The sequence below is a fragment of the Macaca nemestrina genome, chromosome 15 (genome assembly GCF_043159975.1).
Source record: "Macaca nemestrina isolate mMacNem1 chromosome 15, mMacNem.hap1, whole genome shotgun sequence".
In the NCBI taxonomy this organism is placed as follows: Eukaryota; Metazoa; Chordata; class Mammalia; order Primates; family Cercopithecidae; genus Macaca; species Macaca nemestrina.
In genome coordinates, this window is record NC_092139.1 from 31319097 (window position 1) to 31338900 (window position 19804).

Genomic DNA, 19804 nt, shown 5'->3' on the forward strand with positions numbered 1-19804 from the left:
TGTAGCGTTTGCCATCTTACTATGGGTTTGAAAATGAGCAGATATATCTAGAACTTCTCTGCTGGCTTTGGACCTGAACCACATACTCGGGCAGCTGAGAACAACAGTGAGGTTGTACTTACCACCAGTGCAAGAACAAGAGTCCGCACCTTCTCCCCAATCTCAGGGGAGATGTCATTTCCAAACTGTTGCAGAGTGGTAAGAAAGCGTTTCAACTTGCTGAGCTGTCGAGCACCACAGGTGGCTGGCAACTGCTGATTTGTGAGTGCAGATGATGTGGAGGAGGCAGGACCATTGCTGAATCTCTGTGGTGGTGATGGGGCGCCATTCAGGGTAGGAGGAGAATGGTTGATTCCATTGCTTACTAAAAGAAAGCCAAAATGAAAGACTCAGGTTACGTGCAAAACAAGGGGACGTTTGTTCATTTTTTCTTGTTTGTGTTCTCCTTCATTTGTTCATTTGAATTTTGTAAAGTACATGTTATAAAAGTATGCAAAACTGGTTCTGTCCTCAATGAGATTGCTGTCAGATAAAAATGGTAACAGAGTAACAGTGGAGTGTTAAAAAGAAAGCAGAGTGCTCCGAGAGCAATAAGAAGCGACATCTAACTCTACAGGTGCCATGGGCAGGGGTGGGTAGTTTTAAGAAAGACTTCCTGCAACAGGTAGTGCTTGAGATGGGTCTGGACCAATAGATCTTTCCAGTGACAGGATACTCATGCCCATCTTTTACATCGCATCTCCTTCCCAATTTCAAGGGCCCCAAAACACTAGGCAGTCAATCAGAAGGTAGTATGTGAGCAAGACACCAGAAGAAAGTTATGATAATATGAGGGATATTTTTTAGGCCTACTGATTTAAGGACTTATTCCTACAATAAGGTACCTATTTCTTTGGCCATCCAGAATACTCATGTCCATTAGAGCCAGTTACTGTCTGCCTTAACGGTGCTAGATTAATACTGCCAAACCCTTGGCCATTCAATAAAGCATCTTCCTGATTCCATGCAGGACACTCCCATCCTACATTTTTGCTGAAATTATACTACATGTGATTAATTACAGTTTTCCTATTTAGTTCTTAATAGTCATTTCTTGAAAATTTTAATTTGGAAAACAACCCTAGAGCTACGGTTTTGTTTTTTTGAGGCAGGGTCTCATTCTGTCATCCAAGCCGAAGCGCAGCAGCACTATCTTGGCCCATTGCAGCCTCGACCTCCTGGACTCAGGTGTCCTCCCACCTCAGCCTCCTGAGTTGCTGGGACTACAGTCACATGCCACCATGCACAGTTAATTTCTTTTTAAAAATTTTTTGTAGATAAGGGAGTCTCATTATATTGCCCAGGCTAGTCTCAAACTTCTGGGCTCAAGCGATCCTCCTGCCTTGGCCTCCCAAAGGCTGGGATTACAGGCATGAGCCACTGTGCCTGGCATTGAGCTACGTTCATGTTGGCATTAAGTAAAAATCTAAATTATCTAGTACCTAAGTGTCATTCTGCTTTCACTTAATCATATCCAGCCTTAAAAAACTAAAATAGTGAAACTGTATCTAAAAACATAAGAAACAATTTAAGACATAAGCAGTCGATTTCCGTAGTGTAGTGGTTATCACGTTCGCCTAACACGCGTAAAGGTCCCCGGTTCGAAACCGGGCGGAAACAGCAAAGCGAAGTTTTCCTTCCAGCTTAAAAAAGTTTCTTGGCCGGGCGCGGTGGCTCAAGCCTGTAATCCCAGCACTTTGGGAGGCCGAGACGGGTGGATCACGAGGTCAGGAGATCGAGACCATCCTGGCTAACACGGTGAAACCCCGTCTCTATTAAGAAATACAAAAAAAAAAAAACTAGCCGGGCGAGGTGGCGGGCGCCTGTAGTCCCAGCTACTCGGGAGGCTGAGGCCGGAGAATGGCGTGAACCCGGGAGGCGGAGCTTGCAGTGAGCTGAGATCCAGCCACTGCACTCCAGCCTGGGTGACAGAGCGAGACTCCGTCTCAAAAAAAAAAAAAAAAAAAAAAAAAGACATAAGCAATGTTTAAAGAGCCAATCATTTAATCTTTACCTAGCTTAGAAAAATGACATTTAATCATATTTTGCCAAAAACAAACTTATTATCATAAAAAATCTTCCACTTCCCTTTTACTTCCTCTAGGCCAGTCACAGTCAGTTAACTATCTCTGTTCCCTCTTCTTACACTGAACCTTATTCAAATTTGACCGGGCAAGCTCTTCTTCATCCCACACAGTTCAGGTATCATCTTTGTTAAGGAGCATTCCTTGACACATGCTGCTGCTGCTGCTCCACTTGAAGGTAACCTTAGTGGATTCACTACATCTCTGTGCTGCCTATGTGCATATGCATGCTTCCACTATTTTACTTTGAGAGAGAGTCTTGCTCTGCTGCCCAGGCTGGAGTGCAGTGGTGTGATCTTGGCTCACTGCAACCTCCGTCTCCTGGGTTCAAGTGATTCTCCTTCCTCAGCCTCCTGAGTAGTTGGGATTATAGGTGTGCGCTACCACACCCAGCTAATTTTTTGGATTTTTAGTAGAGACAGGGTTTCACCATGTTGGCCAGGCTGGTCTCAAACTCCTGACCTCAAGTGATCTGCCCTCCTTGGCCTCCCAAAGTGTTAGGATTACAGGAGTGAGCCACTGCGCCTGGCCTATGCTTGTTTATTTCTGTATTTGTGTTGCCTCAATAGATGTTCACTTATTAATAATACAATACACAAAACATACGTGCACACTTAAGTTTTATAAGCTGTGTAAACAGTGTATATTTTTGCTTTGTTCATTTGCTAGCAAAGGGTTAAGTGTTTAGGAAAATGCTACTGAATGATTCACGCATAAAAGACTAACGGCCTGAGAAAAGGGGTGAATTTTCTTGTGTCTTCCACTAGAGGAAATTAGTAAAGCTACAGAAAGGAAAGTTGAACACTCAACCTCAGCAATCTAGAAAATTAGTTGCAATAGTCTGCCATTTCTTTGTTTTCACAGAAAGGTCAACTGCCATAGGAAAGTTACTCCCTTTTGAAGGAACCAATAAAAATAACACATTACCATGCATTTGGCTACTCTGATGTATAGAAAGGCTTTTTCTTAGTCTCTTCAGTAAAAAATGTATGATCACATTTTCTGAAATGAAACACAACCACCGCCAAGCAGCCAAATATGGAAGCAAAAAGGGCTGAATTTGTATATACATATATCTATTGGTGTATCCTGAAATCTGATTGATGGCTGAGGTTTAAATCTGTTTCTTTTCAAGATAGTATATATGTCTTGGGCTGTTTAACAGATATTAGAATTTAAGAAAAGGGATATCATACTTCTTTTTATTCACTCTGGCTCAAACTGAATGCTGCAGTTAACAGCTACTCAATTCAAATGTTTTGGGAAAATAATAAACTTCCAATTAAAGCTGTACATCTTACATTCTCTTCTCTTGCCTTTTAAAACAATAAACACCCAAACCAAAAAATTTTGAGCAAGGACAGTGTGCAAGCTTGTATAATGGTATTTAAATGAAACAATACATACAGCATCTAGCTCAGTGCTCTGACACTCTTTGGGCATTCCAAAAATAGCAGTACATTTTGGTTTACAGGCAAAAGATGTGCAGAGTGTCAAAGTGAACTGGGGGTGGCAGCATGTGCATGGAAAGGCAGAACTCAAATGAAGATCAACACACTTGTGTGCATGTATGCACAAGTTTATTTGGGGTTCTTTTGGTGATTATAGATACACAGGTCTGAAATTGTTGAGTTACAGGGCACGTGGAAATTCAGCATTAGTGCAAACTGCCAAACAATTTCCAAAAGATGTACTAAATTACACTCCAACCAGCATTGTATGAGTATTCAAGTTACATCCTCATCAAAACTTGGTATCATTCTGAACATCCTGGTGGGTGAATAATGGTACTGTATTGGGTGTTAGTTTGCATTTCCTTGATGGTTAGTGAAGTTGAATATCTTGTTACATATATTATTAGCTAACATAATGGCTATGGACTGAATTCTGCCTGAGCCTTGGCCAAATTCATACATTTAAGTCTTACCCCCTTGTACCTCAGAATATGACTATATTTGAAGATAGAGACTTTGAAGAATTCATTAAGGTTAAAAGAGGTATTACAAATAGTCCCTAATCCAATACGATTATTATCCTTAAAGGCAGGGGAAGAGACACCAGGGACGCACACAAATGGAGGAATGGCCATTGAGGGTATCGCAAGCAAGAAGGCAACCTTCTACAAGGCCCAGGTAAAACCAAACCTGCCAACACCTTGATCTTTACATTCTTGACTCCAGAACTGTAAAAAAGTTAATAAAAATAAAAAGTTAATTAAAAGTTAATAAAAATAAATAAAAAGTTAATAAAAATAAATCCAGTCTGTGGTATTTCATTATGGAAGCCCTAGAAAATGAATACAAAAATATTCTCTTTTGTAAAAAGTCTTACCATGACAGCATTGGAACATTTTTCAAATTCCATAATTTTAGAAAACTTACTTTGAATCTCATATGGCAATATAATAATTTAAATTCACTATTGTTAGAGTCAAAGAAATAAAAATAGTTACCAGCCAAAGAATATGAAAACAAAATATTTAAAAAACTAAATATCCAAATAAACTAAGTATTATTCTCAGAGGGTATAAGTAATTTAGAAAAGAAACAACCAAAACTATATATCTGTGTCTATATTTTCATAGCACTTTGAAAATATTGAGTAATATATGTGGAAGGCTTCATGCAAGTCAGTCACTTAGATCCAAATGTCACTCTAAACTACAAACATAAGTAACTAAGAGGTCTCACATGCAGTAGGAGTGAAGGACACTGGTCTCGGTCCTCCAGGATTTATTGGTGGGAGGGGTGGCATGGTGGGAGGTGAGGATCTGGACTGTATCTTCACTTCCACAGGCGATCCAGGCATTGCTGGCACCCTTTTCTCAGGACCAACTGCAGAGAATCAGAGAAATGGAGGTTAGGGTTTTCTAAAAGGTTGCAGAAACAGACAACAATTTGAAATACCAACATATTTCCCTAGAGGACTGCTTAGTATAATAGGCTGAATAGTGACCCCCTAAAAGATATGTCCACGTCCTAACATCTGGAACTGTGAATGTTACCTGATTTGGCAAAAGGGTCTTTGAAGATATCATTAAGTTAAAATTCTTGAGAGGAGGAGATCATCCTAGATTGTCTGAGTGGGCTCTAAATCCAATCTGAATGGTGTCCCTAAAGAAGGGACGTGACACAGACACAGAGACATACACAGAGGGAAGCCGATGTGAGGACAGTCACGCCAAGTGGCGACAGAGGCAGGGACTGGAGTGACACATCTATACACCGAGGAGTGCCAAGGAGTGCCAGTAACCAGCAAGCCAGGAGGGAGCAGGAGACACATTTGTCCTCTGAAACCCCGGGAAGGAATCAACCTTTCTGATACCTCAATTTTGGGCTTCTGGCTTTCTGAACTGTGAGAGAATAAATTTCTATTGTCTTAAGCCACTCAGTTTGTGGCACTTTGTTACTTCAATTCTAGGAACTAAAACGAGGAAACAATGTCAAGAGGTGACATGAACTGAAAGCAGTCTCTAGATAGTGGCTGAGAAAGGAAGAAACCAGGTTACAAATATAGTTTACCTCAAATGCATTTTTTTTAAACTTCTCCTTATAAATAAATTAAATTATGAGGGGGAAAAAGCTAACATAGGAACTATCTAGACTTAGGCCTCAACTGCATGACATGAAAAGAAAATCACAATCAGTTGTATATAAATCAATATTAATAGGCTTGGTGCAGTGACTCATGCATGTAATCCTAGCACTTTGGGAGGCTGAGGTGGGTGGATCACCTAAGGTCAGGAGTTTGAGATCAGCCTGGCCAACGTGGTGAAACCCTGTCTTTACTAAAAATATAAAAATTAGCTGGGTGTAGTGGTGGGTGCCTGTAATCCCAGTTACTGGGGAGGTTGAGGCAGGAGAATCGCTTGAACCTGGGAGGCAGAGGTTGCAGTAAGCCAAAATCATGGCACTGTACTCTAGCCTGGGCGACAGAGCAAGACTCCGTCTTAAAAAAAAAAAACCACCATTAATAATGATGTACTAAATTATATATATATACACATATCAACTACATCAAGTAGGATAAAAGAGGGAGTCAACCTCTCTGACCTCAAACATGTAAATGTCATTCATGCTATATATTGTTCAAAAAGACGAAAAGTAGAGCTGATCTACATTAAGCAGAGGCTACTTCATCTATGGGAACAATTAATAATAGGCAGCTGTTTGTTAATACTAAATGGCAACAAAATTCCAGAAAGATAAATTAGGTAAACTTCATGATGCTACAATTAGGTAGGTCTGAGCTAACAGGAATCAGACTCGATACCAACGAGTAATATTCTAACATATCTAAGAAGTTATTTTTCCCTATCAAAGAGAACTTGCTACACACTTGGTTAATAGGACCAGAGTTACCATAATCACCTTTAAATTGAGCTATGTTCCTCACAGTAATTCTAAGCTTTTCACTTAAGTACCAGGCGTTCATTCTCCAATAACTGCTGAATTCAAATTCAAGTGCAAAAAATGGGCAGCAAAGGCTCAAATGAGAAGGTTAAGTCCAAGTTTTCTTTCTGTGATAGCACAGCTATAAAGACAATACCTATAAGAGTGTTCACGATCCTGGCAACAAGGAACATTTTTGTGCATTGATGGGACACTTTTTAATAAGAAAAGTATCTCCAAATACCATTTTTTATGCTTCAGTTTGCAGTGGCCACACTTTGGAAAGGGATATAATAAAGTCAATCAAGAAAGCAATGCCCCCAAGTTACAAATCCCCTGACAAAAATGTGCAGTTCTCAGAACCATGTGGGCAACATTGTGCCAGCCCTTCCCATCTCTCTGTTCAGGACATTTTCTTTGTGAAATTGATGGTCGTCCTGTCTGATTAGTGGACTAATGAGCTGTTGCGCTTGCCTTTTCTTCCTGACAGTATTTTCTCAATGCCCTTCAGAGAACAGCTGACACATTTCCAGCTCTTCCATCTGGGCCCCAGCTTTCTGGAAGGGTAGGGAGAAGGAAAGGAAGGAACTGACAGTTGTCTCGCACTGTAATGTGTTGTGTACAGTGTGCAACAACCTAGAGGGAGCCTTTCTTCAGACCACCTGGCTCTATAGCAAGGGTGCCAAAGGCTTGAGGAAGGCTTAGCAGTGAGATGAGTTTTAACATTCAGCACTTGGCAGCATAAAAAAGTTAGAGCAGTCCAACTGCAGAATGCTGAACTCTGTGCTCTAACCAACCAAAAGCTTCGATAGTGGGCCAAACCCAGCCACTAAAGAACTGTTTACAGATTGATACTTTTCATTTCACCACCCAAAATCTACAACACTAGTGTTTTCTTCATGTTTCAAGTGAATGAAGCAGAAAAAGCACAGGTATGAAAAGACTGAGAGATTCGGTTTGAATTCTCATTCTGTTACAACGCAATTGAATTTCCAATTCATTTCACCTTTCTAGGCCTCATTTTCAACATATGTAAAATGAATGACAGTAAGACCTTCCTGTCAAGAAACATGTAATGATTAAAGATGATGCCTAAATCACTGCAAGGGATAAAGAAGGTGCTTAATAAACAGGAATGATGATTAGAAGACAGAAATCCTCGTGTCAAATTCTGGACATACTATTAACTAGGTATGTGACCTTGACCAAGTTAATATTAACATCTGTTTTCTGTGGAAAATAGGTATACTATCAACAATTTATCCATGTAACCTCAGAGATATTATATGGAATGATCCAAGAATTAACAGCTGCAAAATCACCAAGCACAATGTAAAGTGGTATTTTTGTTGGAAGCTGGGTGGCATGAACGCCCTTCATGTAATGAGATCTATCCAAGTGGTTTACAAGGTGACAAATTCAGCAGTTGCTCAGATGATGGGAAAGGGCATGTTCCAAAGTAGGCATTTTAACCCTCTGCTTGGGGTCACAGTAGGATCATAGTAAGTTCCTGTAGGAAGAAGGCTATTACATGCCTTTATGTCATCCTAGTAATGGTGACTTCCTTTTTGAATTTTTATGAAACTGATAGTTATGTGTTACATTCTAACTGGATCCCATGAAAGAATCAACCATATGTTGAACTCTTTTCAATCTTGGAGAACCTTAGATACAGTTCAAGAAGAAGAAAATTATTTTCCCTCAATTGTGGCTTGAGTCCATAAACACTATTGCTTAAAATACCAAACAGCCATAAAGATTTAGTCCCAGGAAGTCAAAATAAACCTTGGTTTTGCCATAAGGGTCCAACTCAATTATAATTTCAAAGTAACTGACAATTTAGTCACCCCATGAGTTTGTCTTTTGATTATTCTGAATATATTTGTACATGTGTGTGTATTACAAATAAATGCATGTGTGCATATATATGTGTGTATATATTAAAAAATAAAACCCAGATATTACAACATGTACCTCCAAAATGACTTATGGTTCAACACCTAAACCATGGGAAGCCAAAGAATTTGATGAGTCAAAACAGGAAAGTACGTCTGAATAATTTCTTCACTGTGCGCGACTTGCTAAGGATATCGTGAAAACAGAAAACAGATGAAAGAATAAAGTAATAAACAGTTATCTGTGTGATGGCAGTGATATTTTTTCCTACATAGGAATTTAAAGAATCAAAGATTAAACTAAAGAGTAGAACTATTCTGTAGCTCCCCAGGAAAGTAACATAGAACACCCAGCACTCTCCCTCTTATCTGCAGTTTCAGTTTCCACAGTTTCAATTACCTACTGTCAACCAAGGTCCAAAAATATTAAATGGAAAACTTCAGAAATAAACAATTCATAAGTTTTAAATTGAGCACCGCACTGAATACTGTGATGAAATCTCACACCATCCCACCTAGGATGTGAATTATCCCTTTGTCCGGAGTATACACTATCCGACCATAAGTCACTTAGTAGCCGTCTTGGTTACCATCAGATGAACTGTCGTGGTGTTGCAGTGCTTGTGGCCAAGTAACCCTGGTATTACTTAATAATGGCCCCAAAGTAAAAGAGGAGTGATGTTGACAATTTGGATATACCAAAGTGAAGCTATAAAGTACTAAGTGAAAAGGTGGAAGTTCTTGACTTCATAAGGAAAGAAAAAATTCCTATGCTGAAGTTGCTGACATCTACTCTAAGAAGGAAAAAGACGTTTGTGCTCGTTTTGCTGCTGCATCTCAAACAGCAAACGTTACAGCCATAGTGCATGATATGGGTTCAGTTACAGTTCAAAAAGAATGTATGTAGGGTTCAATACTTCCCATGGTTTCAGGCATCCACTGGGGGTCTTGGAATGTATTCCCTGTGGGTAAGGGGGAACCACTGTATTACTGAGACATCTCAGAAACATGCTATTTGAGAAGAATCTTCTATGGTAAATTGTCCACAAACAAGGGCATTTACAAATCATTATAAACTGCTTTTTTATTTTTTTTTAAATTAGAGATTGGCAAAGAGCAGAGGTATAAATACAAGATAAAATATAATGAGGTTATCTGAAGAGAAAGGCTACTCCTAAGTGACTGGAAAGAATAAAAACTTATAGGTCTCAAGGAGAAAGCATGTTGAGGCAAAAGGTGAGCCTGATGTGAAGAATGCTCCATCACTCACTAGTTATGTGACAGTGATTTTCTTTATCTGTCCCTGGGGATAATTCAACACAGGGTTATATGAAGGGTACCATAATGGATATAACAATGATGGGTATACAGCAGATACTCTCACATGTTTTACTTGAATCAGATTTTAAAATATATTAGAATGATGGTTGGGCACAATGGCTCAGGCCTGTAATCCACACCACCTTGAGACAGGAGAATTGCAGGACATGAGGATTGCTTGAGCCCAGGAGTTTAAGAACAGGCTGGCCAACACAGGGAGACCTCATCTCTCCAAAAAAAAAAAAAAAAACTAGCTGGATGTGGTGGCGCACACCTGTGGTCCCAGCTACTCATGAGGTTGGGATGGGAGGATCAACTGAGTCCAGGAAGTCGAGGCTACAGTGAGCTGTGATCACACCACTGTACCCCAGCCTGGGTGACAGGGTAAGACTCTGTCTCAAAAATAAAATAAAATAATAATAATCTATTAGAATAACAGTTTACCGAACTTTTGAGATGTTATCTGCGCTGTGTGGGGTAGATTTGGTCAAGTGTTCCTGTTTATTATCACTGAGAAAATGTGCAGAATATAGATCTTTCTATATTAGATCTATCAATCAAAATCCATATAGAGATCTTTCCTATAATGACAGGAACACTGATCATTCCAAAGAAGCTGGCCAAGGAAGCCATTAAATCCATTGCTTTATAAAAAGAAAGTCAGACTCCAGGCCGAGCGCGGTGTCTCACGCCTGTAATCCCAGCGCTTTGGGAGGCTGAGGTGTGCGGATCACCTGAGGCCAAGAGCTCAAGATCGGCCTGGCCAACAGGGTGAAACCCTGTCTCTACTAAAAATACAAAAATTAGTTGAGCGTGGTGGCACACACCTGTAATCCCAGCTACTCAGGAGGCTGAGGCAGAAGAACTGCTTGAACACAAGAGGCAGAGGTTGCAGTGAGCAACGAGACCGTGCCACTGCACTCCAGTCTGGGTGACAGAGCAAGACTTTGTCTAAAAACAAACAAGCAAAAACAAAAACAAAACAAAAAAACAAAAAAACAAAAAAAACACCAAAAATCAGACTCTCAGGCTGGGCGTGGTGGCTCGTGCCTGTAATCCCAACACTTTGGGAGGCTGAGGTGGGCGGATCAGACTAAGAGAAAGGAGAGGGGAGGCTTATCATTTTAGGCCATGAAATTTTGCCATGGTTTGTTATGTACGAACAGACAACTAATCTACACCACATACAAATTATAATGTTCCTTATTTTTTTTGTTCTATTATTGTGTTTTATAACATCACAATATGTCTTGGAATTCTTAATTTCACAATTTTTAAAAATAGTATTATAATACACTTTGAAGAAGTACCATAGTTCATTTAAACAATCCCTTGTCAATGAACAATTGGATTATTTCCAATAATTTGGTCCTGAATTTTGAGGATCCCAGATCCCAATCTACTTGACTGTCCTGGATTTGCCAGGCCTTAGGGAAGTTCAGAGATGAAGGCAGGGAGGGACCTCACTTATGGGAAAGACAGACATACAGTACTGGGCAAATAAAGAAATAAAAACATTACCATGTATGATGGCCAAGCAAGTCTTAACACAATGTTAAGGTGTTTGTTAGAAAGGCTACATGGGCTCTCCAGGTAGCACATGGGATATAGTTTGAATAGTGCCCCCAAAGGTGGTATCACAGCAGAAGGAAAAATCAGGGAAAAGATTTCCTGGACCATAGTCTGTCTTCAGTCTCTGCCAAGGACAGGTAAATGTTCTGAATGTGTAATTGTCATATGATAAGAATTTCCAGGCCGGGTGCAGTGGCTCACACCTGTAATCCCAGCACATTGGGAGGCCAAGGTAGGCGGATCACCTGAGGTCAGGAGTTCAAGACCAGCCTGGCCAATATGGTGAAACCCCATCTCTACTAAACAAAAATTAGCTGGGCATGGTGGCGGGCACCTGTAATCCCAGCTACTCAGGAGGCTGAGGCAGAAGAACTGCTTGAACCCGGAAGGTGGAGGTTGCAGTGAGTTGAAATGGTGCCACTGTGCTTCAGCCTGGACAACAGCAAGACTCCATCACCAAAAAAAAAAAAAAAAAAAGACTTTCCAAAACTGATAATTCTAACCTGCTAAAGATGGAGGAAGGAACATCAAAATTACTGTTACATTTATAGCCTTATAAAGTTGGCTAAACTGATTATGGACACAGTACATGCTTAATGATGAGCATTTACCATCTTTGTAACTCTGCCACAAACCTGACAACACATCCAACTTCCTAATGACATGCAGCCTTCATATGCTGAGATGGCCAGGAACAACTGTTTATAACGACAAACAAAAATGGAGACATAAGGATTCAAAGGAAAGAAATTACCAGAGGTCAGGCACAGTGGCTCACGCCTGTAATCCCAGCACTTTGGGAGGTTGAGGTGGGTGGATCACCCAAGGTCAGGCGTTGAAGACCAACCTGGCCAACATGGTGAAACCCTGTCCCTACTAAAAATTAAAAAAATTAGCCAGGCGTGGTGGTGGGCACCTGTAAACCCAGCTACTCGGGAGGCTGTGGCAGGAGAATTGCTTGAACATGGGAGGTGGAGGTTGCAGTGAGCCAAGATCACACCATTGCACTCCAGCCTCGGCAACAGAGTAAGGCTCTGTCTCAAAAAAAAAAAAAAAAAGGGCGGGTGGGGAATTACCAGAAAGTATTTTATAAGGACCTTTTACATTCAATGTTTATATATTTATACTGGAAAATTAATTTATCATTATTATAGCTCAGGAATCAGGAAACTTTCCTGCCAAAGGCAAGACAGTAAATATTTTTTTGCTCTGCTGTAGCACACTATAGACAATATATAAATAAATGGGCTTGGCTGTGTTCCAATCAATCTTTATTTACAAAAATGGACAGTGGGCCATAGTTTTTGTTTGTTTGTTTGCTTGTTTTTTTTTTTTTTTTTTTTGAGACACAGTCCCACTCTGTCGCCCAGGCTGGATTACAGTGGTGCAATCTCTGCTCGCTGCAACCTCTACCTCCCAGGTTCAAGCAATTCTCCTGCCTCAGCTTCCCAAGTAGCTGGGACTACAGTCACATGCCACTGAGCCTAGCTAATTTTTTTGTATTTTAGTAGAGACAGAGTTTCACCCTGTTGCCCAGGCTGGTCTCAAACTCCTGAGCTCAGGCTATCCACCTGCCTAGGCCTCCCAAAGTGCTGGGATTACAGTCATGAGCCACCATGCCTGGTCGACAGTGGGCCACAGTTTACTGACTTCTGCTATAACTGATTTAAAAAGCTGGAAAACCAGCCTGGGCAATAAAGTGAGACCCTGTCTTATCAAAAAATAAAAGAATTAGCTGGGCACAATGGCACGCACCTGTGGTCCCAGCTACTTGGGAGGCCGAGTACCTACCAAAGAACTAAAAAAGGAAGTCGCAGTGAGCCGAAATCGTGCCATTGCACTCCAGCCTGGGTGACAAGCGGGAAACTCCATCTCAAAAAAAACCAAAAAACAAAAAACTGACATCTATGACTTTCATTATGTCCTTCACTTCTCCAACAGAGTCTCAACTCTTGGTTAGTCTTATTTTTATCCATCCCAGTTCAGTAAATTAAAGTAAGGTCCCAATTACATAAAGGAACTACAGAATAACATGAACACACACACACTTGTAGAAGCCAGAAAGGATATACAACAAATTGGTAGAAGTACATATCTTGGGAGGTGGGACTAAGACAGTTGTAGGCTTGTTTAGTTTCTAACTAAAATAACTTTCTATGTTGTTCAGGGTGCTTTTTTTCCTTCCTTTTACAACAATAAAAAAGATATCTTCATTTTTTGGGGGGAAAAGCATGTAACACCTGTAAAAGTCAGGGAGAGTACCTAAACCAAATTAGGGACATGCCGATTACAGAAACAAAATATCAGAACAAAAGAAGAATACGGGGAGATAATACTGTAATTCTACCTTCATTTAAAAAGGGGCAGATAATTAAGTGTCTGGAGAATAAAACATTCTTTTTTCACTCAGTTTTTTAACACACACACACATACACAAACTCACTCTCTCTAAATGTCATAGCTAGTGATCTCAACCATACAAGCATAAAACTCCTGGGAACCTACAGAGCTTTTGGCACATCTCTTAGGTCTACCTGGTTTTTGGAAGAACCTCAAAGATGACTAACATACCTACGAAGGATCACTTGGTTCATGAATACACTAACTTCCTCCCTATGACCTCTCTGTCTTCTATCACTGCCATGAAACCTCAGACACGGAAATACACAGAATATATAAATATCTCTTACAACTTGATAACAACCACCCAATTTTAAGAATGAGCAAAAAAAGACTTGAAGAGATAACTCCTAAAATAATTATTTACAAATGGCTAAGATGCTCAACATACTAGTCATCAACAAACCACAAATTTTAACACATCAACAAATGAACAAACTACTGGTACATAAGCCAGGCAACATAGATAAATGTCAAAAGCGTTAGAGTAAATAAAAGATGCCAAATGTTAAGAAAACTACCTACTGTATTATCCCATGCATGTGAAACTTCAGACATGAAAAACTAGTTACAGAAAGCAGATTAGTGGTTGCCTCGAACCGATGGGAAGAAACCGAATATAAAAAGGCAGGGGTATTAGAGGGCACAATCTATCTTATTATTTTTTTTTCCTTCGGACCAGGTCTCACTCTGTAGCCCAGGATGGAGTCCAGTGATGCAATCATGGCTCATTACAGCCTTGAGTTCTGGGCTCAAATGTTTCTCCCATCTTAGCCTCTCAAGTAGCTGGGACTACAGGCACGCACCATCACGTACAGCATTTTTTTTTTTCCAAATTTTCTGTAGAGACAGGGTCTTGCTGTGTTGCCTAGTTTATATTTTTTATACTGATAGAAATGTTCTATATATAATGATTCTAATGTTGGTACACAGTGAAATACAACAATGGTGGGGGGAAAAATAGACCAATTCCTTAACCTGATAAATGGTCTTTTCCAAAAACCTATATACAATGTCACACTTTTTTTATTTTTTGGAGGGAATGAAGTTTCACTCTTTTGACCAGGCTGAATTGCAGTGGCACAATCTTGGCTCACTGCAACCTCTGACCCCCAGGTTCAAGCGATTCTCCTGCCTCAGCCTCCAGAGTAGCTGGGATTATAGGTGCCCACCACCATTCCTGGGATTACAGGAATTTTTGCCCAGCTAATTTTTGTATATTTAGTAGAAGACAAGGTTTCGCCATGTTGTCAAGGCTGGTCTCAAACTCCTGACCTCGGGTGATCCACGTGCCTCGGTCTCCCAAAGTGCTAGGATTACAGGCATGAGCCACCACGCCCAGCCGATCACACTTTTTATCACACTTTTTTTTTTTTTGGGGGGGATACAGAATTTCACCCTTGTTACTCAGGCTGGAATGCAATGGCACAATCTTGGCTCATCACAACTTTCACCTCCTGGGTTCAAGCAATTCTCCTGTCTCAGCCTCCCGAGTAGCTGAGATTACAGGCATGCGCCACCACATCCGGCTAATTTTGTATTTTTAATAGAAAAGGGGTTTCTCCATGTTGGTCTGGCTGGTCTCAAACTCCCAGGTGATTTGTCCACCTGGGCCTCCCACCCAAAGTGTTGGGATTACAGGTGTGAGCCGTCGCGCCCAGCCAAATATCATACTTATTGATGAAATATTACAAACATTTCCTTTCAACTCAGAAAGAAGAAGATAAAGATGTCCACTATCAATGCTTCTTTTTTTTTTTTTTTTTTTTGAGATGGAGTCTCGCTCTGTCACCCAGGCTGGAGTGCAGTGGCACGATCTTGGCTCACTGCAAGCTCTGCCTCCCGGGATCACGCCATTCTCCTACCTCAGCCTCCCAAGTAGCTGGGAAAGACAAAAAAGGAGACTTCCAATTCTGGAAGCTAGAAGTCTAAGATCACGGTGTAGGCAAGGTCGGTTTCTTCTGAAGCTTCTCTCCTTTGCTTATAGTTGTCTGTCTTCTCCCTGTGTCTTCACATGGTATTCCTATGTACCTAACTGTGTCTAAATTTCCTCTTCTTACTAGGACAGCAGTTATAATGGATTAGGATCCACCCTAATGACCTTATTTTAACTCAATAATCTCTTCAAAGACACTATCTCCAAATAAGGTCATATTCTGAGGTATCAGGGATCAGGACTTCCAACACATGAATTTTGGCAGGACATGATTCAGTGAGTGTGGGAAGGGAAAGAATGCAGGAGACTTAATAATTAGAAAATCTATTGTACTTACGGATGAAAAGACTTCTATTATAAATATTTTATTTCTCTTTCATGGAAGATAATTTTTCCACTAATCGGGGGTGGGGTAGGGAGTGGTTTCAGGATGAAAGTGTTCCACCTCAGATCATCAGGCATTAGATTCTCATAAGGAGTGTGCAACCTAGATCCCTCGCATGTCCAGTTAACAATAGGGATTGCACTCCTAATGAGAATCTAATGCCATGGCTGATCTGGCAGAAGGCAGAGGTCAGGCAATAATGCGCTGGCTCACCACTTGCTGTGCCGCACAGTTCCTAACAGGTCACAGATCCATACCAGTATGCAGCCTGGGAGTTGGGGACCCCTGTCTTAACCTAGCCCCCGGTTAGTGGAATGCAGTTAAATTAAGGAATTTGAGTAACTTTTCCTAAATTGAATCTTAGAATTTTTTCATCTATTTATTCAAAAATGTTCGAGTAACTACTAAGTCTCCTACTACTGAGGTGACAGCAGTAAATAAATCAAAAATAAATACAAAATAGAGGTCAAAAGGCCGGGTACAGAGGCTCACATCCATAATCCCAGCACTTTGTGAGGCTGAGAGTGGGAGGATGGCTTGAGTCCAGAGTTTGAGACCAGCCTGGACAAGATGGCAAGACCCTGACTCCACAAAATTAAAACTAAAAAAAATTAGCCAGGTGTGAGAGTGCTTGCCTATAATTCCAGCTGATTGGGAGGCTCAGACAGGAGGACTCCTTCAGACCAGGAGTTTCAGGCTGCAGTGAGCTGTGATTGTGCCACTGTACTCTAGCCTGGTTGACAGAGTGAGACTGAAAAAAAACAGAGGTCAAGAAACAATTTTGAGGTTTTTAGCCTAAGCAACTGGAAGGATAAAGTTACCATTTACTGAGAAGAGGGAACTGGTAAAGGAAAATGGGTGAAGAGCAACTGAAGATCAGGATTACCTTTAAAATGCTCAGTAGATATTCTAACAGAAATGCTGGATAAGCAGCTGGATATAAAAGTATGGAGCTGAGGCCTACGGTGGGAAAGTCTGAGGTTGTGATGAAATATTTTCAATTAATGGCATATAGATTCTATAGAAAGCCTGAGAACAGGTATCTTAGAGGAAGTGGGTACAGATCTCCAGGTATTTCAATTCTTAGAGATCATGAAAGACAAGAAACTAAAAAAGGAGACTTAAAAAGAAAAGCCAAGGAAATAAGGGGGAAAACCAGAAGCCAAGTAAAGAGTATAATCTACTGGGCTGTAAGCACTGTGGATTTCAAGACTAAATATACAAATAACATAGGAATACATGCTAGCTGTTTAGGTTATTATAATGATTAGACCCATGATTAATAAAATACCTTTTTAAACTTACTTATTTGAAAACTTGCTTTCATCAAAGTATCATTAAGAATACAGGTATAATGAAGGTGAGAACAAGTATATTATGTGTAACAAATGATATATTAACATTTAAGAGACTGCACACAGATCTTGACCCAGAACTTAACTGGGACAGATACAGTGGCTATAGTACCTTAAGTCAGCACAGAGTTAATATAAAATTTTCATTACTCAATGTCTCGTAGCTGAAACAGAATATACAGTAAATATAAAAAGCTGTATACAACAAAAGATGAGATGAAAAGGTCAGTTTGGCAAAACAGCCAAATTCCAGACTAGCTAGAAATTTATATTCTTGAATAGTCAAAGGTAGGCTATTGTGGAAGAAAGAAAACTGGGCATGAAACTGTGACTGTGAATCCTGATTTTTCTCCCAATTTATCAGCTACTGCGGAACCCTGGACAAGTCACGCCAGAGCCTTGGTTTCTTCATCTGTAAAACAGAGGAAGGGAGGTGTTAAAAGGCAAATAAAGTAACAGATTAAAAAGTGCTGTAGGCCAGGCACCGTGCCATGAGTAGATCATGGCATTCAAGCCAAGGTAAAGAGTTTATATTTTATTGTAAGAGCAATAGGAAGCCATTAGAAGAGTTTAGGTCTGTGGCAAGAGTTTAGGTCTGTTTTAGGCTTTTAAATCAGCACTTTGGATACTATGTAAAGAATCGACTGAAGGGGCTAAAAGCAGAAGCAGAAAGAATAGTTAGGAGGTAGATGCAGCAGTTCAGGGAGAGAGAGAGACAACAGGGGCTAAATTCTAGCAGTAGAGATGGGAGATCTGACATATTGTGATATATTTAAAAGCTGGACTGTCAGGATTTACTGCTACGATATTTCTTTCTTGTTTTTTGTTTTGTTTTGTTTTGTTTTTGAGACAGAGTCTCGCTCTGTTGCCCAGGCTAGAGTGCAGTGGCGCGACCTTGCCTCACTGCAACCTCTGCCTCCTGGGTTGGAGGAATTCTCCTGCCTCAGTCTCCTGAGTAGCTGGGACTACAGGCACCCACCACACCTGGCTAATTTTTGTATTTTTAGTATGGACAGGGTTTCACTGTGTTAGCTGGAATGGTCTTGATCTCTTGACCTCGTGATCCTCCCGCCTCGGCCTCCCAAAGTGCTGGGATTACAGGCATGAGCCACCGCACCCGGCCTACTGCTAGATTTCTTCTAGAAGGTCCTGTGTTCCAGAGATATTTAGCACAGATGTATCAAATGCTGGAACCCAAGAGACCTGGCTTTTTGAACCATAGGAAAGCCATTGCCGAGCTGTGTGAGAAATTGATAGCGTTTTTACGTCTTCAGAAAAAAAATGTGAGGGTTATGTTTGGCCAAGAAGACTAGAGTTAGCTGATTCTCCATCAGTCTCAGATTCTATGAGTTCTCTGACTTTGGCTGCAATATGTGTGGCCCAGGCAGTAATGTGACACACCGTTAAGAGGCTGGGATTCAGTCGATCTTGACTGTGGTAGGGGTGGCTTCCATACAAAGGCAAGATGCGAATCAAATTTAATTTAAGTCTTTTCTGTTCATGTGAGAAATATTAAGTTGGTGGAGACCTGAAACAGATGGTGTGCAGTTGGAGTAGATAACTATATTATTCTAAATAAACATTTGCTGGAGCTGGGAAGCAACAATCCATATTTCACTTTTCCCTATTTACATTTTCAGGTCAGCTGTGTTGCTACTGTTTTTAACTTGCATTAATGTTATCAACAGAGTTGGCAAATACAATACATCTTTAATGTTGAAATCATTATCTTTGGAAGAGACCCTCAGCACATAGTGGTATAATGATTCTTAATGCGTTTCTGGTGGATAGCTGTCTAATAATATCTTATACTTGAAATTTTTTTTTTTTGAGATGGAGTCTCGCTCTGTCACCCAGGCTGGAGTGCAGTGGCCCGATCTCAACTCACTGCAACCTCCGCCTCCTGGGTTCAGGTGATTCTCCAGCCTCAGCCTCCTGAGTAGCTGGGACTACAGGTGCACACCACCACGCCCAGCTAATTTTTGTATTTTTAGTAGAGACAGGGTTTCACCACATCGGCCAGGATGGTCTCGATCTCTTGACCTTGTGATCTGCCCACCTCGGCCCCCCAAAGTGTTAGTATTGCAGGCATGAGCCATTGCATCTTTTTTTTTTTTTTTTTTTTTTTTTGAGATAGGGTCTTATTCTGTCTCCCAGGCTGGAGTTCAGTGGCATGATCACAGCTCACTGCAGCCTTGACCTCCTGGGCTCAGGTGATCCTCCTACTTCAATTATCTGCCTCCTGGGTTCAAGCGATTCTCCTGATTCTCCTGCCTCAGTCTCCCAAGTAGCCGGGATCACAGGCACCTGCTACCACACCCGACTAATTTTTGTATTTTTAGTAGAGATGGGGTTTCACCATGTTGGTCAGACTGGTCTCAAACTCCTGACATCAGGTGATCTGCCCGCCTCAGCCTCCCAAAGTGC

General features: G+C 40.8%; 1 protein-coding gene and 1 non-coding gene across 9 annotated transcripts in view; one reads left to right on the top strand and one right to left on the bottom strand.

Moving 5' to 3' along the window:
- The window catches only part of LOC105496219 (CBFA2/RUNX1 partner transcriptional co-repressor 2), a 163747-nt gene that overhangs the window by 37497 nt on the left and 106446 nt on the right, over positions 1 to 19804 (bottom strand). For all 8 annotated transcript variants that reach the window (XM_011766410.3, XM_071079502.1, XM_011766408.3 and 5 more), the window contains exons 2-3: positions 4814 to 4957; positions 123 to 364 (exon numbers count right to left, since the gene is read on the bottom strand). In XM_011766410.3, coding sequence (XP_011764712.1) covers positions 123 to 364; positions 4814 to 4957 — 386 coding nt within the window. The remainder of the gene's footprint in view (positions 1 to 122; positions 365 to 4813; positions 4958 to 19804) is intronic.
- On the top strand, positions 1586 to 1659 carry TRNAV-AAC (transfer RNA valine (anticodon AAC)). The gene has a single exon. It is a non-coding gene; the product is annotated as a tRNA-Val (tRNA).